The sequence below is a fragment of the Acinonyx jubatus genome, chromosome D3 (genome assembly GCF_027475565.1).
Source record: "Acinonyx jubatus isolate Ajub_Pintada_27869175 chromosome D3, VMU_Ajub_asm_v1.0, whole genome shotgun sequence".
Lineage (NCBI taxonomy): Eukaryota > Metazoa > Chordata > Mammalia > Carnivora > Felidae > Acinonyx > Acinonyx jubatus.
The window spans coordinates 52,377,150-52,402,795 of record NC_069392.1 but is presented as its reverse complement, the minus strand read 5'-3'; the positions used below and the strand labels follow the sequence as shown (position 1 = coordinate 52,402,795).

The following is a 25,646-nucleotide window of genomic DNA, read 5'->3' as shown; positions in this document are numbered from 1 at the left end:
TATGTAACTAAGTCTAGAAATAGGAACCTAGTGCCACTTGTTTGTTCTGTGGCATAATTGAAAGATGAGTAAGAACATAAATATTAAGAAGTTCTATCTTGACCTTGGTACTAAAAATGTGAGAGTTAAATTTGAAAGTAAAAGCCAACCTCACAGGAGAAGAAAAGATTTTGGTCTCCAGTCTTCGATGTAATTTCTTACAAGAGAATCTTTTCAGAGCATGTCCAGTGTTTATAGAATACTTTTAAAAAAATTTTTTAACACCTGAAATCACTTAATTTACTTGAAAAAATTAGGCATTTCAAATGAAGTCATATTTTTCTATTGGCTCTGTGACCATGAAATGAGTTTTCCATTTTTAGGAAGTATGTGGGATCCAGAGAACGTCATAATTGTTAGATGTGGCTTCAGCTTGTAATTTTCAAAAGGGAACTTTAATGGGGCATAAATTCAAGTGCTCCGCAGAATTAAATAAAACTTTTTTGGAAAGTTGTACTGGAGTGAGTCCTGGGAGAAAGACATGCCTTGTATCTTAACAGCTGCCCCGCCTAATAATTAAAGATGGTAATAAGCTTTCAAGTGAGGCCACTTTCAAGTGAGACATCATCTGGGAAGGTGACAAATCCCCCCGGGTCTTTAGGGATAGAAGGTGCTGGAGCAATGGAATGGAGTCAAAGAAAGTATGTCTTTTTTTTTTTTTTAATTTATTGTTTTTTAATGTTTATTTTTGAGAGAGAGAGAGAGCAGAGTGCAAGTGGGGGAAGGGCAGAGAGAGAGGGAGACAGAGGATCTGAAGCAGACTCCAGGCTCTGAACTGTCAGCACAGAATCCGACGCAGGATTCGAACCCACGAACCACGAGATCATGACCTGAGCCAAAGTCGGACGCTCAACTGACTGAGCCACCCAGGCGCCCCGAAAGTACGTCTTTCCTAGTAAGGGAAGCAAAGCTGGTAATCAGTGAACGAACTCCGTTTGCCACAGCCCATGACCCAGGCCTGTTAAGACGCAGTGGTACAACAGCTCCATTGCAGTGTCTATCAGCCTATTCATGTCCTTCTAACTCTTCTCTTCCTCCTGCACTTCCTACCTCAGGGTCCTGAGTCACAACATGGACCTGCGCTCTCTCCCCAGCAAATTCTGGAGCTGTTTGTTTCTTTCTGTAACCGTGAGAATGAATCTTTCCCCTTCAACCATCATGCTTACTGTGTTTCCTGCACTGTGCTGCAGTTCCGGAGTCCTCAGGGTTATGTTTTCAGCACTTTCCTACCTGTATCTTAAGGTGGAAAACTAGGTGGTGGGGCCAGATAGAAAATCCTCAGTGGAGGAGTAATTGATGTATCCCTATTAGACTTTGTATTTGATATGGCTATTTAGAATTATGCTCTAGTCGCCATGTGTCTATATAAAGATTGTTTAATACAGTTTTTTTGAAAACAAAACTCTGCCAGTTATTTTTCCAGAATATGAGAAGCTATTCCCTTCCTTATAGGAATAGCCCAGGAGAAAGTAAGCATAGCTCCAAATAGAGAAAGGATGCAGCCAGTTGAACTCCTCAGAGTTGTTGCAGATGAGCTCAGACTGAAAGGGCACGCCCAGATCACTGAATGGTGACATTTCACCTTCTTAAATTGTGCAGAGTGCCCTCAAATCAGAATGACCTGACAGTCTTTCTTAAGTGGATTATCCGTTTGGTTCATACATTTATTCTGAACACATCTTCTACTTCATAACATCGTGGGCCTCTCCCCATCATCTTAATTTTTTGGGTACCGGTTGATAGGTCTAAAATATTTACCTGGATACACTCAACAAGTGTCTTTTTTTTTTTAAGAACTTAAAGAACTGTCTTTTTTTTTTCCTCTTTAAAAGATGCCATTTTGGGGGTGCCTCGCTGGCTCAGTAGGTTGAGCATCTGACTGAATTTCATTTCAGGTTATGATCTCATGGTTCGTGGGTTTGAGCCCCACATAGGGCTCTGTGCTAACAGTGCGGAACCTGCTTGGGATTCTCTGTCTCCTTCTCTCTCTGCCTTTCTCCCGCTCATATTCTCTCTTTCTACCTCCTCTTTTTTTTTTTTTTTAAATAAGAAGGTGCTTTTTTTTAAGTTTATTTCCTTACTTTGAGAGAGAGAGCGTGAGCAAGCTGGGAAGGAACAGAGAGGGAGGGGGGGGGAGAGAGAGAGAGAGAGAGAGAGAGAGAGAGAATCCCAAGCAGGCACCACACTGCCAGCACAGCGTTCAATGCAGGGCTCAAACTCCACAAACCGTGAGATCATGACCTGAGCCAAAATCTAGAGTCAGATGCTTAATCGCCTGAGCCACTCAGGCGCCCCACATTCTCTCCCTCTTTTAAAAATAAATAAACATTTTTTAAAAAAAGATGCCATTTGGAAAACAATAATGGAAAGACTTTATATTGCATGAAATTCTACAAATAGAATGTATGAGTCCCAAGCTGTTCTGGTCTGCACACTGAATTACAAATCATCATCAAAACTGTAGAATCACAGCTCTTCTAAAATCATTTATGCAACAGTGTCCAACCTGGGGACTCCAGAACCCAGGGATTAATATCCTCCGTCATCTTCAGTAACAGAAAAAAAGGTCTATTCACTCTTGGTTATTGACATGGCAGCAATTCCTAAGGTTCATGAAAAGAAAATCATCAAAGGAACTTTAGGTTGTGAGCCACTGGCTTAAACCAAGTATTACTGCCATATTGATGAAGAATGCGATAACCATAGTGAGAGCATGATTCCCCATAGCCCCTGAGAAACTAAGCACAAGGATTTGTTATAAGATGGATTGGTAGCATATATTCATTGCATAAGGCTTAAAGTCCATCATAAATAAAGTTCCTGTGATAGAGCACGCTGTGTTGTTGGTGTTTGGGGAAAAATAAGACTTACAGGGTGAGTTTAATGCCACATTTGATCGGACCTAGTCCAGTAGGTGCTGGAAAAAAAACGGACTGAGCTGTACAGAAGTGAGTTGGGGTATGTGAATCTGCCTCAGACTGGCTAAACAATTGGTAGGTACATGGGAAGAAATGCCAAGCATCCCCAGAGACTTCATTTCCCTGTCTCGGTGGAATTTAACTAGAAGCAGGGAGAGAAGTGACCTGCCACACTATGTGATAGATAATTAGAGGCACATTAAGAGCCATGGATTGGAATCCTCCTCACTCTACCACATAGTAGCTTCGTACCTTTGGCAAAATACTTAACCTCCCTGAGTCAGTTCCTGTGGGGAGAATAACAGCCTCTTCATTGCATTATCATACCACACAAAGTGCTTGGCACTTTGCCCGAGCACTTGGTAAGCATTTAATAAATAATAGCCATAACTTCATATGGGATAGATTCCAGTTTAGGGTCAGATAGAAAATGATTTTGTGGAGGCTTTTTCCCTCAGTCCTTCCTTAATGAGAGTATGGTAAACCCTCTCAAAGGGTCAAGGAGGCTGACGGAAACAGGCACATCAACCTCCACAGCCAGCTCAGTATCCAAGCGGGCGCCATTGTCCCCACATTCCAAAAGCACATGTGATAGTTTCATTTTGCTGGGTCTCTGAGATATTACAAAAAACGTACTGGGTTTAAAAACAAAGGGGCTCCTGGGTGGCTCAGTCAGTCAGGCGTCCAATTCGACTCAGGTTATGGTCTCACAGTTTGTGAGTTCGAGCCCTGTCTCACTCTGTAGCTGACAGCTCAGAGCCTGGAGTCTGCTTCGGATTCTGTGTCTCCCTCTCGCTCTGCCCCTCCCCGCTCCCTCTCTCTGTCTCTCTCTCTTTCTCTCTCTCTCTCAAGAATACCTTACATAACTACCAAAGTTAGGAAAAAGCTATAAAAAGATGTTCATTTATAAACTCAGAAAAGTGGCTATGAGAATGGATTTTGCTCTGAATTTTTATTTTATTTTGTCTTTGGAATTTTTTCCTATATCAAATGTTAACCTTAGAAAAGGCATTAAAAGACAGATTTTCTTAAATAAATCTGACACAATGTTCAGGCTTAGGTACTAAAAAGATTACTCTGGAAGTGACTATTTATTTTTCAAAGTAATTGCTCTACAAAAAGATTCACTCAGGATTCCACTAATTAATGAGGTCTCCTAAGGCATTTGACATTTAATTAATTTTAATTACGACTTTTGAGGAGTACCCTGTAAGCAAGCCATACCTACGTTCCCATTTGTTAATTGAAATAAGGACTAAATTATTATTGTGTTTTGGTAATTTTGAAACTAATTGCCTCTGGTTTCATGTAGGTTATTTGTTTTTAAATGAAAGCTTCTAAGCCAAAGAAATGTTTTTCTCCTGTGTCCATTGAAAGTCTCAACGATTAGAATGTTAATAAAGTAATTATAATATTCTGTGGGATAGCTCTTGTTTCAAATCTGCACTCTTGGGTACCATTTGCACAAAATCACATTAATGTGAAGGTTATATACTATTTAAATATGTCTATCATGTATTATACTCCTTGCTCAGAAAAGGGCTTTATTCTCTGCCCCAATGGCGTATTCCTTCTCCTGAGTCCATAGAAACACCCTAGAATTTAAACAAGTATTCTTTTCAGAACCACTTGCCCTTCTTGCCTCCCAGTGAACAGCCTCCGCCTTGCCTCCCTCGCCCGAGGCTTGGAGATTGGAGGTCATTTCAAACCCAGGTCTGTGTTAGGTCCTTATCATCAGTGTATAAAACCGGGGTGGGGGGGGGGGAAGTATGCATCTAAGAATCAGGATTTCGACTGTAAATCACATCTGCCCTCGCGTAATTAATCACATAGAGGTTCATTTATTGCTATTTTGTCACTATAAACTTTAATTTCTGTTTAGCTGAAAATATCCTGATGGGTATGTGACAGGGTTATGAACTCTGTATAAAAGCCTCTTTATAAATAAGATTTCTTAAGGCTGTAATGATTTTGTTATCTGGGAGAGGGAGTGTGGGAAGCAATGTAAAATACAGGGCAGAGGGCATGCAGTGAAGGCAAAGTTGCAAAGTTCAAGGAAGCGTGGTTACAAAACTCCTTTCTTTCCATTGCTGACATTATCCTGAAGTCGGCTTCTTAGAGAAAAAAACTCATAGTACAGGTGAGTCCAGTTTTAGATCAAGCTTACATATAGTATCTATGTATTTTCTGAATCATCGTCAACAAAGAGGTAAAACGATCCTTACCCACCTAAGTATGCCAGTGTCTCTTTGGTGACTGTCCATGATTCTAAGCAACATGCTCTTTGAGACCAAAGATTTTCACACACAGGCATATGATGGTACATTTTAAACTACAGACAAGGGGAGTGTATGACCTCAACTCCAGATCCACTGCTGTTGTATTTAAAAGCTGAGTATATGGCTATAAAATTGATTTTTCCCCCCAAAAAGACGGCTATGCGAAAGATGTCATAATAAGTGTTCCATTTACTTTTCTTAAGCGATCTCTTTGGTCCAGTTAGTGAAAGGGTGTAAAAAGTGTCAGTTCTTCCATAGAAGACAAGTAGAGAGTTCCAAGAAATGAAGACTGTCCAAGAAATACCATACCACAATCCCCCACCCCTACACTATGCTGTTTCATAAACACTTGGTGTGTATTTGGTTTCTTGTATTCTTTAATCCCTAGGAAGTGTCAGAGGAAGATAATGTCACAGGAGAAAGAAATCAGGTCATAGGTAATGTATATAAAGTGCTCCCAATTGTATGTAACATTTGAATTTTGTCCTCTAAACAAATACTTGTAACCTTGTTTTCTAACCGTGTAGTAATGAGCTTTGTACTTTGAACAAATTCTCGTGCATTACTTTTAACATGTGACTATTTAGGAAGAAGACTTCCTTGTCCATTTTTCACAAATTATTGGTCATTTACACTGTGCTCAGTTCCCTCCCAGCCAGACAGAGCTAAAGGGAGTAGCGAGGGGAAAGAAAGGTTAAATGCTGTTCCCAGCATCAGGAAAGCAAGTTAAACTTCACGGACAGCATTCTGAAAATAAAACAGTCCCATTCTGTGATACGTTATTTCTTTTTCAACCAAGGATTGAGATGGGGTTTTGACTTTGTTGACCAGCTTCACTTAGAAACACAAAGCTTTCCGAAGCATTCGTTCTACTGAGTGTGCTCTATCTTTGCTTTAGCTGTTTTACAGTAAGTTACCGTTCATTTCTTTTCTAGCTTTACAGTGGCCAGTGGTGGAATGGCCAAGGCAGAAAGCAATGAAAAAAATGTGTGTTCTCCACATCTTCTTAAATAGGTCCCAGGAGTCCGTGAGCACTCAGCCGCCAGGTTACATTATGCGCATGTACATACTGGGCATCTTTTTTAAAGTTTCTTCCAATTCAGGGGGAAGAAAAAGCCATGCCATCTTCAATACACCATCCCTTTCTAATAGCTGCCTCCCTCATTCATTTCTAGTCAGTATTCTTAAAAAGAATGGTCTGCCCTCCCAGGTCCACCCTCATTTCCCGTTCTAGCTTTGCCTCACTGGAATCTGTCTTCCAAGGCTTTTTTTTTTTTTTTTCAGGCTTCCTTTGCTAAGATCCCCAGTGACCTGCTTTCGTGTATCTTCCAGACCTTCCCTGACTTCCCGACACCCTACTGTCTTCACACTGACACGCTCTTGCTGTCTCCCCTCCCTTCACTTTTTGGACACTGTTCGGGTAGAGCTCTGTTCTGTGAGTGGTAAGAGGTAGTCACTTGTGTTTCTCCTTCTTTGTCTCATCTTCTGCCCATTCCTTAGGGGTTCAGCCTTCTTCACGTCTCACTGAGATCCCGATGCCACCATCACTCAGATTCTATCGGTTAGAACATCAAACTCAAACTCCGTATTTTCATAACTGGGCCCCTTCTTTCTCCCGAACTCTGTTCTTCCTTCTAAGTTTCTGTCTGATAAATGTCACCAGTACTTGTCTAGTCGGGGAAGCCCCCAGACCAGAGCATCACTGTGGTGGTTTTTTCATGCCTCTGTACCTTTTGTGCATTTGTAATTCCTTCTTCCTGAAGACTTTCTCGGGATAATTGCCTATGCATTTGTTCTCCTGCCACCTTGAATAAATCAATGGTGCGCTTGCTAACCTTTGCTCTTACTTCTGTTATAAGAGGGCCAATTTGTATCTTGATTATGTGTTTGTCTCCCTTCTTCCCAACTAATTCCATGACCTACTCATTTTTGTATACCCACTAGCTCAGTGAGCATGTGATAGGCACTCAGCATACATTTGAACAAGTCAACAGCAAAATGGAATTACTGTAGTGTGTAGGAGAAGGGAAGGTGATGGCCACTTTTAGGGACAGTGGCTCTGCTCTCAGCTCTTAACCCCCAGACACCTTTTACAACTTACTTCAAACCCTGACTGTTAAATTATGTCAGTGTGTTAGATGGCAGTCACATGAATATTCCTTGTAGACTAAAGAAAAGTGACTAGAGAATGTTCTAGAAAGAGCAGAGCTCACCATTTCCACCTTTTAATAAATTACATAAAATTTCGGTATTTAGCCCTGGGTTAGCAGTGTGCTGCATGAATACTAAGGAGAGTTGTCCTAATCCCGAGTAGTGGTATCTGACATTTGATAAGAATTTAATCACTGAACATTTTAGGAAAGGGAAGCCCCTCCTGTGAAGGAGCAAAGATGAGAGAATGGTAGGAGGTATAACTGCTGGAGGGAAAAGCTTTAGATCAGAGAAGTCACGAAGCGAGGCCCGGAGGACAGCGGGGAGTCTGCTCTCCCTGCTGCCACCCGAACCCATGTTGTGTTCGTCAACACTTCCATAACCAGTAGGCGAGCTTCTCTGCACACACCCAAACTACCCATAGCCAAGGTCATACATAATCTGTGACAGACAGAACACCTGCCCCCTCACTTAGGACCAGTGTTGGAGGTTTATTCCTGATAACCCAGGTAACCGCATCCTCCCTGTGCTGGGGCCAGTTGAAGTTCAGTCCTAAATGCTGCGTTGGAGAGGAAGAGGAGGAGTCTGGTCCACCAAGCATGGTGTATTCTGTTATATACTCACTGAGAGTAGTAACTGTCCTGGGGGGCTGGCATGTCCCAACTTAGAAATACCACCATTGTCATTTTCACGCTGTTACTACGTCAAGTGTATTGGTGGAGTCAACGGTGGTCTTATGTGCCAGGTCTGCTGGTGCCCTTTTTTTCTCTAGATCACCACTTCTATGAGGACACCAAAAAATTAACATACAGCCCCGACTTACCAATAACAATCTCCAGGGCTGCCTGGGTGGCTCAGTCAGTTAAGCATCCGACTTTGGCTTGGGTCATGATCTCACAGTTTTTGAGTTCAGGCCCCTCGTCGGGCTCTCTGCTGTCAGCACAGACCGCACTTCGGATCCTCTGTCCCCCTCTCTCTGACACCCGTCTCTAAAATAAACGTTAAAATTTTTTTAAAAATAACAATCTCCGCATAAGAATATAAAAAGCATTCTCATAGTATATATTTTAAAATAAAAGTACCTTTTTCTTGTATTTTTGGTGACCTCTATTAACCTTTACCTTTATTAAATTCTGTGGGACATATTTGCACCAGAGGTGACAATATATATATATATATATATTTTAACTCTGTCATCCACAGGGCACTATTAACAGCGATGATGGTCCTTACCATTTGCACGTTCAGGCTAATTGAATATACCTGGAAAGTAAGTAAATATAAACAGCGTGAGCTGAGTTCAGGAGCAGCAACAAGTCCTGGTGGCCACATGCCGGGGTCCCAAACCGAGCCTGCAGTGGTCGGCACTGAGCCTTAGGAAATGGCATTTCGGAAGAGACAGGCAGTAAGAACCAAAGCAGAGGAAGGAGCAGACAAGCATAAGGTGTGTTGAGGAGACACTGAACCTGCCGCTTTGACTGGACCTGTGTGTTTGTGTAGAGCAGTGGTGGGAGAAGTAACTGGAGAGATGGAATGAGATGGAATCATTTCTTCTGGCTACAAGCAATAGTGAGAAGGAGTGCAGAGAGCTTCAGTGGGAAGCAGGGGAGGCTGGACTTTATCCAGCAATCAGAGGGTGCCTCTGGAGATGGCAAGAAACGGGATGAAAGCCACATGCTGAGACTTTTTAGAGGGAATCTGCTAAAAATGTGGCACTTAGAAATGAAATTGAATATGAGGGGAAACTGCAAATAGGGTGAATGGCCATCGAGTCTTGTAAATTGCCCTTCATTGTCAGATAAAATTCATAAAATTCATTTCAAATACAACTACACTCCTCTTGGATATGTATGTTGAATCCAATCAAGAAGCAAAGAAAAGGAGAACGATTCCTCTTATAAGGGTGTAGGAGGTAGGAAGTAAGAGGGCACAATAAACCCTCCTTATTTATACCTTCTGGATCCCAAAATGTATATATTTCACCAAAGCATATAGTTTTTCCCATAAACTGCATGTGACTTCATTTGAGCGTCTACAGCAGCGCATTGAAAGTAACAAGTTGAGGGGCGCCTGGCTTGCTCAGTCAGTAGAACATGCAGCTCTTGGTCTCGGAGTTGTGAGTTCGAGCCCCACATTAGGTGTAGAGATTACTTTAAAAAATAAAATCTTTGGGGCGCCTGGGTGGCTCAGTCAGTTGAGCGTCCGACTTCGGCTCAGGTCATGACCTCACAGTCTGTGAGTTCGAGCCCCGCGTCGGGCTCTGTGCTGACAGCTCAGAGCCTGGAGCTTGCTTCGGATTCTGGATCTCCCTCTCTCTCTGCCCCTCCCCTGCTCATGCTCTGTCTCTCTCTCTCTCTCTCTCTCTCTGTCAAAAATAAATAAACATTAAAATTTTTTTAATACAAATAAATAAAATCTTTAAAAAAAAAGAAAAGAAAGTAACAAATTGAAAGTAAGAGGTAGAAAGCAGGCAGTCAGCTATGCTCAGCCCCAGGTGGTCCTAATGCTTGGGGGAGCACAACCCATTCCTTTTTGCCTCTACAAAATTATACTTAAGTTCGTGTCATGGACCATGTTCTTTTAAGATCATTTTTTTTGGTTTTTGTTTTCAACTACCTTTTCTCCAAGATGGGTTTCCTGTCAGCCTAGTTCTTTCCCATTGAACTCATGATTACATCCAAACAGCCCTCCCGTGACAATGGAGGAAGACCTTCCTCTGGACTTCTCTTCACGGACTACACCCCATCTCCTAAGAACAAGAACCACACACACACTCACACGTACACACTTAACTCATGTGGCCTCTAACCCTTTCTGTATCTCAGATGCAGTTTGGAGTTTAGCTATAAACACTCCAGTTAGCCATAGCTCACCGCCCCCTCTGGGCCCCATGACCTACCAGTGCTTTTCTTGACTACTTCCTGCCCACTCCTGTCCTGCAGGAAGCCTACTGGAAAGCTGTTCGGTACTGCCCAGCTATAGAAGTAGGGGCCAGAACCAGCTCTAAATGACCTCGAGTCCCCGGGGTTAGTTATAAGAACAGGAAGAGGGGACTTCCAGTAAGTCAAATTCAAGTACAAGTGGCTGTGTTTCTGTGTTCTGAGACCTACGTCAGTCAGTTATGTTAAGTCATTGACATCTCAGCATATCATAATTGACATCTAGGTAAGTGAGCCCTAATGAAACGTCACATTTAATGATGACTTCCAGAACTTAGAAATTTCTAAATCAAACTCAGCATTAACCGTGTTTGCCCTGTGCTCTTCTCTACCCCAGTGTTGAAAGGGGACTGTTTATTTTAAACATTAAAACGTTAGGAGCTCCTCGGTGACTCAGTCGGTTAAGTGTCAGACTTCGGCTCAGATCATGATCTTAGCGTTGCTGAGTTCGAGCCCTGCGTCGGGCTCTGTGCTGACAGCTGAGCCTGGAGCCTGCTTCAGATTCTGTGTCCCTCTCTCTCTGCCCTTCTGCTCACACTCTGTGTCTCTCTCTCAAAAATAAACATTAAAATTTTTTTTAAACTTACAAACTTAGCCGACAGGCTCCCCATCTTCTTATATTTTCCATGATCCCTGTTACCATAAGTAATCAGAATCAGGCACGTGTATAATAAAGTAACTCTCATTCATCCTAAATTCTATAGACATTCCCTAAGAAAGAAAAGAAGCATAGTTGGCTAAGGTACAAATCACTCACAGGAGGGAAGCTGATGCAATATCTTGATTATTTATTTTGTAACCAGTATATACTCCTGAAAGCCAGCCAGTGGGGTGACTCCCCCAGAGCTTTTCAGTGTCCTAATTGGTTCTCGGCTCAGGAAAAGACAACCCTCTAAGTGGTGCACGAGTCCTCCTGGGCTGGCTGAACGATCCTCTCTCTCCCTCATCCAAACCCATGTCCTCCCAGATTTTCCTTCTGTAGTCATCCACCACCTGCTTTTTAAAAGCTCAAAAGGGGAAAGGCTACAGCTAGTGGAGAAGAAAATCTGCTGCTCTGAATATTTTCGTTTAGCCTAAAGAACATTTCCAAATGAAAGACTGTCACCAGGGGGTCCGGGTAACCAAGGCTGTGGGTCCTCTGGGTGGGCCCAATGGTCCTCAGCCCTAGGGAAAAATGCAATGGATAAGACTTCTTAAATTGCTTCCACTGATTTTCGAATTGAGGTTTGCCTGGTCACCTGTGGTCACATGATTTTTCCTAACATTTGTTTTTTTCTGGCAAGTGAATCGGCTCTGGGAAGCCAGTTAGGGGCCCAGCGCACAGTGTAGGCGGTAGGGATGCAGTGTAAGGTGAACCCATTTTATTTGGTCTTAAGCAAACCCAATACCAAAGCTAATGGAAGCTTGCTGTCTCATTGTCTTTATTAGCCCAGAGCTGCTGGGACAGAAAGAAATTGAAGGCAAAGGTGAAAAAAAAAAAAATTGGTAGGAACAAGGCCTAAAAGCAAGCAAGGACATTTTTGACGAAGTCGGAATTGGCTCCATTTCTACCTGTGTAGCTTAGGGTTGACTAGCAGAACCGGGTATAAACTGCCCCCTGCTGCCTGACACAGAGAAGTGCGTTAAAAGTCCACTTCCTTAAAAAGAATCCTATTTCTTGAATACCTCTGTGAATGGAGAAGAAACGGGGGTGATGGCAGGCAGACTTACACAAGCCGTGGGAATCCCAGGTCCCCTAATCCTCTCCACGGTGAACATGAAGGAAGTTAGGGGCGGCTCTTCCAAAGAGTGCTATGTTTTGGATTTGGAAGTCTGCCTCGTTACTCCATCTGCAGCCCTGTCCCGTTAAGTGTGGTGACCGTGTCACCGGAGCTTGTGAGAAGTGCAGCTCTCAGGCCCCACCCCCGGGCTGCTGAATCAGAGTCTGCATGCCGACAGGATCCCCGGGTGATTCACGTGCACACTTCCGAGTGAGAACCCTGGGCATAACTTCAGAAGCAGCTGCAACACTGGAGAAGAGCCACCAGTCCCGAAGGTTGGGTCAAATTGAATTCAGTGGGAACAGGGAATAAACACAACTCAGTGGAGGAGTTTGATCCTTTGTTAAGATCAGGGTTGCCTTATATGCTTCTTTCCTTTTTTTTTTTTTTTTAAGTTTATTTATTTTGAGAGAGATGAGAGCAAGTGGAGGAGGGACAGAGAGAGAGGGAGACAGAGGATCTGAAGCAGACTCCAGGCTATGTGCTGACAGCAGAGAGCCGGATGCGGGGCTCAAACTCGTGAACCGCGAGATCATGACCTGAGCAGAGGCTGGACGCCTAACCGACTGAGACACCCAGGCCCCCCATGTCCTTATTTTCTCAATGCTTCTGTTGTATACATCTCACATGTCACTGTCTCTTGCACTCGCTGTAGTTCACATTACTTGCTGAATCTCAGCAGCACCAGGCAGTTGTCAAGCAGTCTCTTTTGAAAATTAGTCTGTCCCAGCGAGTATGCGACAGGCGTGGATTTTATCTCCGGCAGCATCTGTATTTATCATCCTCCTTGTTTGCTGGAGTCTTCTCTCTCCCTCCCTTACGCCCCTGCTGTTTTTGTTTAAGAGAAGCCACGTGACCCTGCAGAATCGCAAATCCACCCCCCCCACCCCGCCCCCCAACCGGTGGCATTGTCAGTCTGTTGCTAACCCAGAGTGTTCTTTTCTGCGCCAGGTCAGGGAAGAGTGCCGGCTCCTGAACGCCCCTCCTGTTCCACCCCGAAGCGCAAAGCCTTTGTCCACAAGCCCCTCCGTCCCTCCTCGTGCAGCCAAGCCAGCGCGGCAGCAGACTCGCTCTCCCAGCCCCACCTTGTCCTACTATTCTTCAGGGCTGCACGACATGTAAGTCTCCATGCCAGGGCTCACCTCCGCATGTGTCTTATTGTCAGCCAGCTCACCGGGTCCTGAGAACGGTTTCCGGGTGGCCGTAACCTAGGCAGGAGGTGGGAGAGGAAATGTTCCTTAAAAACCAAAGAATTTCACTGGAAGAGCATGATGGGGCCCCTGTTGGTTTCAAGTTAGGATGGAAGGAGGAGCCAGGGTCCTAGGAAGAAAAGAAACCACAGCCTATGTAAGAAATGGAGCATAAAGGCCAACTGGATTCTCTTAGACGCAAGCTGTGGAGGACTGCCAGTTCTCACAAAGCGGCATCTCGTTCTTTCTGCTCCGACTTCTGCACAAGGAGACAGACAGCACCTTCTACCGGGACCTAGACTTGAAAGGGTCCTATTGGCTCTCTACTGTGCCTTTCCCTTCTTGGCTACAGTCTGGTAGCCATTGACTTCTATCTGGACCCTTCTGGTGCTGGGAGCTCCTTCTTCTGCAGGACAACTCATTCCATTGTTGGCAAATGCCAATAATTTTTTCCATAATCTTTCATTATATCCAGTTGTCATCTGTCTCCACGTAACTTTCAACTGTTTCTTATGTCTAGAAACACAAAAATAGATCCTCCCTGCTTCTCTTTGTCAGCCTGTGAATAATTTGAAGTCAGATGTAAGTCTTCTCTTCTCCAAAAGAGGCTGCCTCAGTTCCGCCAGCTATTTCCGCTGACATCGCTGCCTGGTCCCTCGTCAGCCTGGTCACCCACCTCTGAACACACTCTGGCTTCACTGACACTTAAAATCGGGCCCCAGAGCTGAACGCATGACTCCACATATGGTCTTCACACTTAAAAATAGCTCTCTTTTGCAGGTATTTTTAATTCTCTGGACATTTAAATCCTTACGCTAGTTTTAGTCAGTTATATAGAAACCAAGGCAAGCATTGTGTTTGAAGCGTTTCTTCTTACCTCAGACTTTTGGATGGGAATAGAGACATAGGTGGTAATGATGTAGTGTTGTCCCATAGCACAAGGATGACGGGCATGAGGCACCCATTTTCTGCCCTCCTCCCACCCTTCCCCACTACAGACATTAGTAATGAGTGACACTGCCTGTTGGTGATAAGCCTAAACCTGGCCCAAGAATGTGTCTCCTCATAAAGATCCAGGCACCCCCTAACAATGATTTTCTTGTTAGTTTAAAAAACATATATATTTTTTCCATCTCCACTAGAGCACGTTAAATCATTATAATTCATTTCCGTAATTACCAATGCATCTTAGTAACGTAAAGATTTTTTTTAACCCAGTGAGGTTAGCAGGTACTTCATCGAATTCACAATAAGAAATCCTAGATTTTTCTTCCTACCTCTGTTTTTCTACTCAGAAGTGACATCTGTGGGATAAAGATGGGCTTGGTAGTTGGCTTTTAGGTTACTCACCGCCCTTTCTGTGTTTGCTTTTAAGCAGCGTTCCTAAAAGTGACACCGGGCCTTCTGAGAGTGCTCCCGTGTCCTGCTATCCCTGTAACCGAGCAAAAGCCGATTCCGTGGACCCCAAGTCCCCGACGGGCAGTCCTTCTGCTGAAACCCTTTCCTCCAGGCTCTCGTGGCCCAACCACTATTCGGGAGCGTCGGAGAACCAGAGCAGGGGGGACTTCCTGCCGGGGCCAAGCAGGAGTTACAGTTACCCCAGACAGAAGACGCCAGGCACACCAAAGAGAAACTGCCCAGCACCCTTTGATTTTGACGGCCATGAGCTCTCGGCCAGCCCCCCCGGCTCGGTCACTTCAGAATTCAGTGGCGGCGTCTCTGCCTGTCCCAAGTCAGCCAGCTACTCTGTGGAGAGCACAGATGCGAAAACACTGGCCGCGGACACAAGCAAGCAGAGTATCTCGTGCCCTGCCTTACCCCCCAGGGCCCCAAAACCGGTGGAAGAGAAAGCCGCCTCGGACACTTCTCCTTTGCCTCTGAAAATTGATGGTGCTGAGGAAGACCCCAAGTCCGGGTCACCGGACCTCTCCGAAGACCAGTACTTTGTTAAAAAGGGCATGCAGGACATCTTCTCCGTCTCCTACCCTTTCTCGTCTCCGCTTCACCTCCAGCTGGCCCCCAGGTCCTGTGGCGATGGCTCCCCGTGGCAGCCACCCGCTGACCTGTCGGGACTCTCTATAGAGGAAGTGTCCAAGTCGTTACGGTTTATCGGTTTGTCTGAAGATGTCATATCGTTCTTTGTTAGCGAAAAGATCGACGGGAATTTGCTCGTTCAGCTAACGGAAGAAATCCTCTCGGAGGATTTCAAATTGAGCAAACTGCAGGTGAAGAAAATAATGCAATTCATTAATGGCTGGAGGCCCAAAATATAGCCAAACAACCCCAGCTAGCATTGGACGAAACTGATGTACGTGTGTGCCAGAGGGGGTGCGCTGGGACACAATTCCATGTTTTTTGCACTAAAAACCTTCTCTGTAAATAGGGATAAGAGACACTCCTACTATGCAGATTACATTTTTGAATGGTGAACAGGCTATTTTGTACATCAATAAAAATGCTGTACAGAACACTTAGAGGTGTGCCTTGTACATCACTCAACACTCAACAGCTGCTAAAAGACAAAAGGCATGTTCAGAGAGAGAATTCTTACCCAAGTAGGTTTATGCGAGAAGGTATGGTATTTATTACAAAATAGCCAAAGCTGAAAAAAAAACATAAGAATCAAAAAACAAAAACAAAAACAAACAACACTTTTGAACAACAGTTCTCTCCTTTGGGAAAATCGACTTTAGACAATTAACTATTCTGTGCTCTGTCGTTTGGATTGCTCAGTGCTAATTGTTTTACTCTTGTGCCTGAAAATGTTAGTGATATGAAATGACACTTTACTGTTTGTTATATGCTCGGTGGGGATCTTTTCATCAAAAGGCATTTTCCAAAAGTCATATGTTGATAGAAGGTGTATGACGTCCTTAGAAATAATACAAATTATGACCACAATCATTTATCTGTAACTGCTGCTAATTTTCTCGAGCAGTGGAAGAAAAGAGCAGAACATATACATATATGTGTATAGATGTATACACAATGCAAACATGTTTTAAGCATCATTATTAGTCTGATGTTTTAGATAACATCTGTTCACTTTCAAATATCGATTGAGGTTTGGGGCCATTAATTAGGTTGCCTCTTAGGAAGAGTGGGCAGAATGATTCCAAAGATTCTCAGAACCCTTTCCCTTGACGCTCAGTCTTACTGGTCTTCATCACTGAAAGCATAGAGGAAATCAGTAGAGTGTCTGTATTGAAGAATTACATTTGATTGTAAGCCCATGTGGGGTAGTTTGCATATAATACTCGCATGCTGGTGTCTGGGAAAACGACAGTGTCTTGTCAAAGGATTATTTGTCTCCTGTTTGAGGGTCTTATATTCCTGGTGTCCAACAGTGAGAGGTCTGAAAAGCATTTCTCAGAGCGTGTTAGGTGTTCTCAACGTGCTTTGTGCTTCACCAGAGCTCAGAAATCATACGATCTTCTGTTATTGTGCGTGCTAGATATGTTGAGTAATTTTTTAAAGTATCAGTAAGTACTTATTTAGTTCATAAGCCTCTTCTTTCCTCTCTTCCAAAGAAAATGTATTATTACCATACTTTTATTATTGAGGATTCCAGGACATGATTCTGACAGGTTTTGCCAAATGTGATTAGATATTCCAAACTATAATGTCCTCGTCATCATTCTTGACTTTTTGAAGGAATGTATATCTTAGGAAAGCTAGAGTTCTCCGAGCAAGCCGTCAGCCATAGCCCTGTCTCCCCCCACATTGATTCTGGATGTGCAGACATCTGTGACTGAGGTCAGCCAACCAGGTGCCAACATGACTTCAGGGTTGGCTTCTTGTTATCTATTCATCCCACTGACCAACATAAGTAAACAAATGTAAAGACAAGACCCACAATAAGGCAACATGCAAGATGGCTTTATTTCTTGACGTTAAAGATGCTTAATCCATCTCGTGGTATAGAATTGAGGTGAATTGATGCGTCTTCTCATTTGCCATCATAAATCTTCTCTTTTTTTTTTTTTTTTTAAAGGGGCATTTTTCCCCCATAACATTTCTCCCAAAATGTAAATACTCTGGGTAGAATGACCCCATAAGGAGAGTATCTTGTAAAATTCGTCATACTGGAGTGCCCCTCCAGGAGTAACTGAAATATTTATTACAAAGGAGTTTCTGGTACCGCACTCACATGACAAGAGACCCTCAGTGACTTTGCCGGTTAGAAAACATCCTTCTGTATAAGCCACCACTTCCGTAGCAACATTAACCTCTCAGAAACTTCCTTGAAAACAAAAACAGACAGGATGCAGTTGAAAAGCTGCATTTTTTTTCTTTAACAAATCCTCACGGAATCTGCTTTTAAACGCCTGACCCCTGGACACAATTCTCAAATTCAGGCAGGAGGAACCGACTGGCTTTGGGTTTACTATGAAGGTTGCCCCACATACACAAATGACCCCTTTTATGTTTCTCTTTTTGTTTTTTCTTTTCCAAGAACTTGACACAAATAGTTTCTGTGTTCTGTCTTGGCATATTTATATCGAGTTTATATTGGTGGCAATGTAGAGACTGCTTGGAGACAGGCACTGTGGCCCTTGGGTCATGTATTCAGATTTGTTGAACACCTCTTATTGCCAGGAACCATGCTGTGTGACTCGACAATACTAAAAAAAAAAAGATGTGGCTTGTGCCCTCTTGGAGCTCCTAATGTTTATATTTAAAATCACAGTTGCTGAGACTGCATATGTGTGACGAAAAGAGACATGAAATCTTCTGGGCAGTTGGATGTATGGAGAGTTAAGTGTGTTATGTCTTGAAAGAATCCACAGATGGAAGAAATGGCAGTCTCCATTAAAGGGATAAAAAATAAACACCATGAGACCATTAAAATTTGGAATATGTTGGAGGCAGAAAGTATCTCGGACTACCACTGGCTAGTGTTCTCTTTTACTGATTGGCAACATTTTTAACTGTAATATCTTCTGGCCTCTCTAAAGGCACAAATAAAGGTAGCCGCCATTACTGAGCTGAACCCTTGTCTGTAGAGGACCTCGGCACCCTGACTAGATGAGGCATGCACTGCTAGAGAGAATCATGGCCAGAAAGGCAGTGTGGGAATAGGGTGGAACCGGCCTTTCCCTTCTGAGAGCTGCAGTTTTGCAGTGAAAAAACGATGCATAGAGATCCCCAGATGCAGAATCTTTTCTAACCAACCAAGTCAAGATTGAGTACATCTTCTAGCAGGTTCCCTGCCGTCAGGGCAGTAACCATGGGGCTTAGGGGAAAGTGCCTGTCTAAACAGGACCCTGTTTGGGGTTTACATTCATGGCCCCCATCAAAAAAGAAAATCAGCAATAAGCCAAATCAAGCAGCTAAAATGTAAAAATATGGACCTAACTCATGCTGGAAGGGAGAACTCACACCCTCCCAGACCGATTCTTTCTCAGAATCTTGTAAACGCCAGCACATTCTCTCTCTTTTAAGTTGAGCTGCTCAACTTTATGAACTGTGAAATTTACATTTATACTCTTTCAACCCACATATACCATTCAAGTTTATGAAGTTGCAGCAAGCCGCCCATTCGACTGAATTGCAGTGTTTATTCTTGTCTCATGGAGAAATAAAACAATCTTACGGGAAACTGTTATGACAATCCATTCCAACTGTTTTCAGACACACACATAAACACCCTCTGCTCACATTCCAGAACCACCTGCACATCATCCCTACAACTCCTTGAGAAGTTCAGGGGGTGGCTGTGGATGGATAGAGGGTCCATTTTCCAAACACTGTGTAACAAGTCACTACGCGTCATGCTTAAAGAGTATGAAGTTAACATTTTGAATCACAAACTGGAAAACAAAACAGTTCTCCAAAGTACCTCGTGAACCATTCAAAGGAAATTTCTGCGTCATCCACCAGAAAAGCTAAATCTGCTGTTGGATACGTCAATTCCCACTCTTTTTCTAGTAATACAAAGGCAACTGGCTGCTAGGGCAGGAAGTGTAGAACACCCAAAGTGCAAATGACGAGAAGGAGGATTTTTGCCCTAGGGGGCTGTAAAACTGTGTGTGGAATTCTCACAGCCGCTTCTTGTCCCATTGCCGTTTAGTCTTTGAAACCGGGTGTTTTAAAATTGATCTCATGGTGGAAACCAGAAGCAAGGGGTAAACGTGATTTCAGTTAAACCTATGTACAAATATCTTCTGTAATTTTGCTGCTCTAATTTTTAGGCTATGAATTTTGTAATGAGCTGATCAGATTACAAATTTCCTTTGTTTACAATCTCATATAGTAGGGGCTCAGATCATTTCTTAGCTATCAATCTCTTCTCCCATTTTCATACGAAGTTCCATTTAAAACATTGTTGAAACTAAGCCTAAAAATTAAACTCAATTAATTAAAAATGGGGGAGTTTTCCTTGATTTAAATGGAAATGGTATATTCTTTTCAAAGAATTTTGTAACCACCTTTATAGCTTCTTTGCTTGGAAAACCGAGGGCGTTAACTACCAGTTAACAGTTGTATTACTTTCCAGAGCATTATCTAACGGGCCCAATGTGTACCTCAAGATAAACATGGTATGTTATGTCTAAAAAAATTCATGGTTGATTTAAATGGTTCTGAAATGTCTATAAATAAAGAAAATTTAAAAGTTGCTCTTCTTGCAGTCCCTCAGTGAGTTGGACCTAGTGCATAGTTTTCTAGAACTCTGTTCCCCATCCTCATGGAGATGAGAACGCGCGTCTGAAGGGATTCTTAATGCTGCAAGCCCATTCTGTACTAAGAGGCGGAAAGCAATGGCTATTGCACAAAGAAGAAGCTGGGAACCAGGTCACCTGATGGCATTCAAAGAAAATCCAGTACCTGTGTGGTCAGAAGTTAGAACAAAAGACAATTCATTTATATAATGAACTGGTGAGGTTTACAAAAACAAAAAAAAAAAACCAAACAAAAAACACTTCGTGTTTGGGGAAAAGAAACAATACAGATTGCTCTCTACACAGTTTAATTTATATAATTACAATCAGCATTAAGAGCAGAAATGGGTGTGCAAGAGAAAGTCATGAGCATTCAGCTCACTGTGGCACCCACCAGTGAGTTTTACAGAGAAGTTGGCAAGTGGCAAATGGAGGTTGCTTAAGAGAGCTTCTGTTTTACTCAAAATAGCATGCAGTAGCTTCAGACCACTTTATTGTGAGATTCTGGGGGAGAAACAAAGGGCTGGCAGGACAATGGGAACCCACATCCCCCGCCCTGACTAGACCTCCCCAGCTTCACAATCACAGAAACGTCTTCCTGTCTTCCTTCACTAGACAAAGCATTGTCAAATCATCTTCTACTTAAGCCTTCAACCCTTCTATCCTGTTTCACAGGGATAGAACCTTGTAACTAAACCCACAGGTGGCCACTTCCCTGGATTTCCAGGATATGCTCTGGAAGAACTTACAGAACTGAACCTGCACGATGGGTTGGCTAAAGCATCCAAGTATCTAGCTCAAGGTCCTAAGAGTGCTTAATCAGATACACACTAGGACACTGACTTTTCCAAACTGAAAATTGCAAAGTAAATTTGAGTTTAGATATAAGTTGGGTTAAAGTCAAATATCCTGAGGTTAGAAAAAGCCAAGTCACTGAAAAGAATGATTAAGCACTGGATAAATTCTTGTTTCACTGAAATGAGTTTTTCCTTAAGAATCACCCTCCAGCTCCTTACTTAGCTAACTCATACACTTACTTCTGGATTTATCCAAAGATCAGGACCTGCGCTGAAGTTGGACATTTAACCAACTGAGCCACCCAGGTGCCCCCTAATAATATTTAATTTTTTCCTAGGGGGCACCTGGCCGGCTCAGTCGGTAGAGCCTACAACTCTTATTTATTTATTTTTCTAATGTTTTTATTTTTGAGAGAGACAGAGTGTGAGTGGGGGAGGGGCAGGGAAAGAGGGAGACACAGAATCCGAAGCAGGCTCCAGGCTCTGAGCTGTCAGCACAGAGCCTGATGCGGGGCTCAAACCCATGAACGATGAGACCTGACCTGAGCTGAAGTCGGACGCTCAATCGACTGAGCCACATAGGTTCCCCAAGAACATACAACTCTTGATCTCAGAGTCATGAGTTGGAGCCCCATGTTGGGCATAGAGATTACTTTTAAAAAGTTAAATTTTTTTCAGTGCATAGCGTTTCTTTTCCTGGTCCTCCAACTTCTTTGTCTTCTAAGATCTTCAACCGATGCTACCCAGTCAGTGCTAGCTGGAAATCAAGAGAAATCTCTCCTGCTTATAAAATGGAGGCTCTGAGCATATCTCCTGCTCTTTGATCAAAAAGTATGACTCAGCAGAGATAGTGAGACAAATAGAAGATTTAAAAATGTAAATAACAACTTACACATAGCACACATACCTTCTATGGTACTGTATCCAGCCAGGCCAGTCCCTCTGGGACACCCGAGTGGAGAAGTAACTGTAGTACTAAATATGACCGCAGGGTGTCGGGCTTTTCCAACCAGCTAATGGCTACACAAGGATTACTCCAGTCAACTGGGATGGCGTACAACGGTGAGGCAAGGATTAGTACAGAGTAAAACATAAGTCCGGTCATATTGATGGCCTCATCCCCTCATTCAATTTTCCACTTTCCTTAGCCAAGCACATTGGAATCCTGAAGTCATGGAAGCAGAAAGAAGTGGCTCAGAAAAGATAAGGAATTTGAAAGTGGAGCACTGTGCTTTTTCCAAGCCATATGTAGGGAAGGAAAAATTCTTCCTCTACCCGTCAAATTCTTCCAGCTGGACTAAGAGTTAATTTAACAGATTAGCAGAAGAAAGAACCAAAGTTTTATTTTGTGTGCCCAGAGGCCCAGTAATGAAATTGAGACCTAAAGAAATGACCAAAGCAGGCAGTTTTTTATTTTATACTTTTTAGACAAAGAGACAACCTGTGAGGAATCAATTGACTTTGGGAGCTTCAGTTAGTAAGAAATTCTGAACAGAATTTGGGCTGGGGCAGTAAATTAGTAAAAAGTTAACAAAGGTTTTTCAAACAGCCTTCTTGGGTCTAAATTTCCCATCTCTGATAATAAGGATGTGTCTTTATCTCCTGGGACAGGGAGGTATATTTCACATGGGAGGTTTATTTCCTGCTTTCAGGGGGACAGAAGAGGGTCTGAGTATCCTTTTGCAGGGGCTATCTCTTAAGTAACTTTTATTTAAAATAATCAGGATGCTGGAAACCAATTTGACAATAAATTTCATATATTGAAAAAATAAAATAAAATAAAATAATCAGGATGCTAAAGTGGCTTTTAGGGGTGGCTTGTCCTTGGATCCTACACATATATCCACTGGGGAAGAGGTAGAGGAATTTTCAAAATGCAAAACTGGCCTATCAGTTGCCTTGTCTCTTCTTGGTTCTGAGTCTCTGGAATTTTGAAAGTGAATGATGCTCTTGAGTTTAAAAAAAAAAAAAAAAAAAAGCTGTACTTTATTTTTTTTTTTTTTATTCCATTGGTTGGTTGTAAGCAACAAAACCCTCAACCAGAAACAAAATCTCTCAAGTACCATTAATTACACTAAAGCTGACTTCCAAGTTAGGATTGAAAAAGTTCATCTCCTTCAGGCCTCCTTTGCTCTTTTTTTTTTTTTTAAATATTTATGTCTGAAGGAGAGAGAGAGACAGAGACAGAGCATGAGCAGGGGAGGAGCAGAGAGAGAGGGAGACTCAGAATCCGAAGCAAGCTCCAGGCTCCAAGCTGTCAGCAGAGAGCCCCACACAGGGCTCAGACTCATCAATTGCGAGATCATGACCTGAGCTGACGTCAGACGCTTAACCAACTGAGCCACCCGGGTGGCCCTCCTTCACCTTAACAAAACCATGAACCTACCTATTTGATTCTGCAAGGAAGAACAAAGAAAAGATAAGCTTTAACAAAGAGAATGTCAAACTTCAGCTCTTGCATAAATAACTTTATGTTTCATTCTCTGTGCTTTTTAGTACTTTCAGCAGTGCCATTTTTGACAAGGTAAAGGAAGTCTCTCAATTCAACTTTTAAGGAGATGAATTTACAAATCTGTTAAATTACTAATAATTTAAGTTTCTAATCCAAAGGAAACAAAACACTAATTTGAAAAGATACATGCACCCCTATGTTTATTGCAGCACAATTCACAATAGCCAAGTTATGGAAGCAACCCAAGTGTCCACTGAGAGATGAATGGGTAAAAAAAGAAATGGTACACACACACACACACACACACACACACACACACACTGGAACATTACTCAGGCATAAAAAGGAATGAGATCTTGCCATTTGCAACAACATGGATGGACCTTTAGGATATGCTGAGTGAAATAAGTCAGAAAGAGAAAGACAAGTACCATAGGATTTCACTTATATGTGGAATCTTGAAAAACAAAATGAACAAGCAACGAAAAAGTAGAAAGAGACCCACAAATAGAGAACAAATTGTGGGCTGTCAGAGGGGAGGGAGGTGGAAGGATGGGCAAAATGGGTGAAGGAGAGTGGGAGATACAGGCTTCCAGTTATGGAACAAATAAGTCACAGGGATGAGAACAGCATAGGAAATACAGTCTATAGCATTGCAGTCACGTGGTAGCTACCTTTGTGAGCACAGCATAACTTATCAAATCAGTAGGTTGTACACCTGAAACTGATGTAACATTGTACGTCAACTATACTTCAATAAAAAATAAAATAAAAATGAAAAAAATTTTAAAACAATTAAAATCATTTCAGTTTGAGTTTGAGTTGTCATCTTGAAACAGGATGATTGCCAAAGTTTTCATATAGCCAGACTTACCTGTTTGTACCACATTTCAGTGACTGGAGATTAAGGGTCATGGGAAAATGGCATAGTTCTGGGAATTGGAGCACAGGTCACAGAAACACCGTTCTTCACATCGTAAGATGGTCAGCTCTCCTGGTTTCATGTTTCTTTTTGTGTTACTGCTGTCCTATACACAAAAGCTCTGTCTTTTGGTGTCTCATCTGTGTGAAGACTATAGAATTGTACCAGTTCTTCATATAGGATTATCTGGCCCCTTCTAAAGTTGAAAATGTCGGGGCGCCTGGGTGGCGCAGTCGGTTAAGCGTCCGACTTCAGCCAGGTCACGATCTCGCGGTCCGTGGGTTCGAGCCCCGCGTCAGGCTCTGGGCTGATGGCTCAGAGCCTGGAGCCTGTTTCCGATTCTGTGTCTCCCTCTCTCTCTGCCCTTCCCCTGTTCATGCTCTGTCTCTCTCTGTCCCAAAAATCAATAAAAGTTGAAAAAAAAATAAAATAAAGTTGAAAATGTCTAGCAATATAAATTATCATTTTCCCATTGAAGCAAAGGCAATCTGGAGAGGTGATCTGACAAGATCTGTACTGATCTTGAGTCAGGATTACTCATGAACTCACGCAAAATCTGAGTCCTGGACAGGACTTTAAAGACCCTCAAACACTATCATGATTTATTTGTATGTGTAGAGATCTCCAGGGTAGAAGTTCCTGTTTCTACATTGCACACTTCCTGGTTCTTCCTTTTCTGCCTCCCTTTGCAACTTAAGTTGTCCACCCAATTTTATAGTATGTAAGTTATATCACATTTTTTTCATTATTTTAATGTTTATTAATTTTTGAGAGAGAGCACGTAAAGGGGGGGAAGGGCAGAGAAAGAGGGAGACACAGAATCGGCTCTGCACTGAGAACGGAGATCCCAGTGTGGGTCTTGAACTCAAGAGCTGTAAGATCATGACCTGAGCCATAGTCAGATACTTAACCAACTGAGCCACCCAGGCACCCTTATATCACAATTTTTTTTTAATTTTTAAAAATGTTTTATTTATTCTTGAGAGAGAGAGCATGAGCGAGAAAGGGGCAGAGTGAGAGAGGGACACAGAATCCGAAGCAGGATTCAGGCTCTAAGCTGTCAACACAGAGCCCCATGTGGGGCTCGAACTCACAGGTCGTGAGATCATGACCTGAGCCAAAGTCAGATGCTCAACCGACTGAGCCACCCAGGCGCCCCCTATGTCACAATTTTTTAAAAGCGTACCTATTCCTCCATGGAGATTAGTTGTGAATCGGGCCATTTTCTATTATACTCTTTCTCAGACCTCAGACTGTTCATTTTCTTTCTTAGTTTTCCTGGGATGAGAATAGCACATGACTTGTCACCGAGGCTTCAGCACTGTCCTACGCTAGTTATCTGTACATTTTGAAGAAGTGAGATTTCTCTATATTAATCCTCCTGGATGATAAGAAGACATGGGAATTATTTGTGCTGGCAGAAAGAAAAAGACAACGTGTAGAGATCCCACTATTCTAGTAACGTAAATTACTGGGATCCATGAATTGGTTAATCATTGATAGTTTGTTATTTGGAATGTTGAGATAACTCATTTAT

The 25,646-nt window shown here is 42.7% G+C and overlaps 1 protein-coding gene and 1 long non-coding RNA gene across 7 annotated transcripts in view; one reads left to right on the top strand and one right to left on the bottom strand.

Annotated features, from left to right (window-relative positions):
* Window positions 1-19,895, top strand: part of GAREM1 (GRB2 associated regulator of MAPK1 subtype 1) — a 201,465-nt gene extending 181,570 nt beyond the window's left edge. For 3 of the 4 annotated variants that reach the window (XM_027068718.2, XM_027068716.2, XM_053206538.1), the window contains 2 exons: window positions 13,038-13,204; window positions 14,652-19,895. In XM_027068718.2, the coding sequence (XP_026924519.1) occupies window positions 13,038-13,204; window positions 14,652-15,549 (1,065 nt within the window). In that variant the 3' untranslated portion in view covers window positions 15,550-19,895. The remainder of the gene's footprint in view (window positions 1-13,037; window positions 13,205-14,651) is intronic. The other variant, XM_027068717.2, reaches the window with a different exon arrangement.
* LOC128312497 (uncharacterized) overlaps window positions 1-25,646 on the bottom strand; it is a 27,844-nt gene extending 2,198 nt beyond the window's left edge. The window contains exons 1-5 of one of the 3 annotated variants that reach the window (XR_008291863.1): window positions 25,296-25,646; window positions 24,062-24,260; window positions 21,643-21,900; window positions 13,229-13,294; window positions 8,211-9,740 (exon numbers count right to left, since the gene is read on the bottom strand). This is a non-coding gene — a long non-coding RNA (uncharacterized LOC128312497). Of the gene's footprint in view, window positions 1-8,210; window positions 9,741-13,228; window positions 20,105-21,642; window positions 21,901-24,061; window positions 24,261-25,295 lie in introns of all 3 variants that reach the window. The other 2 variants (XR_008291862.1, XR_008291864.1) reach the window with 2 other exon arrangements.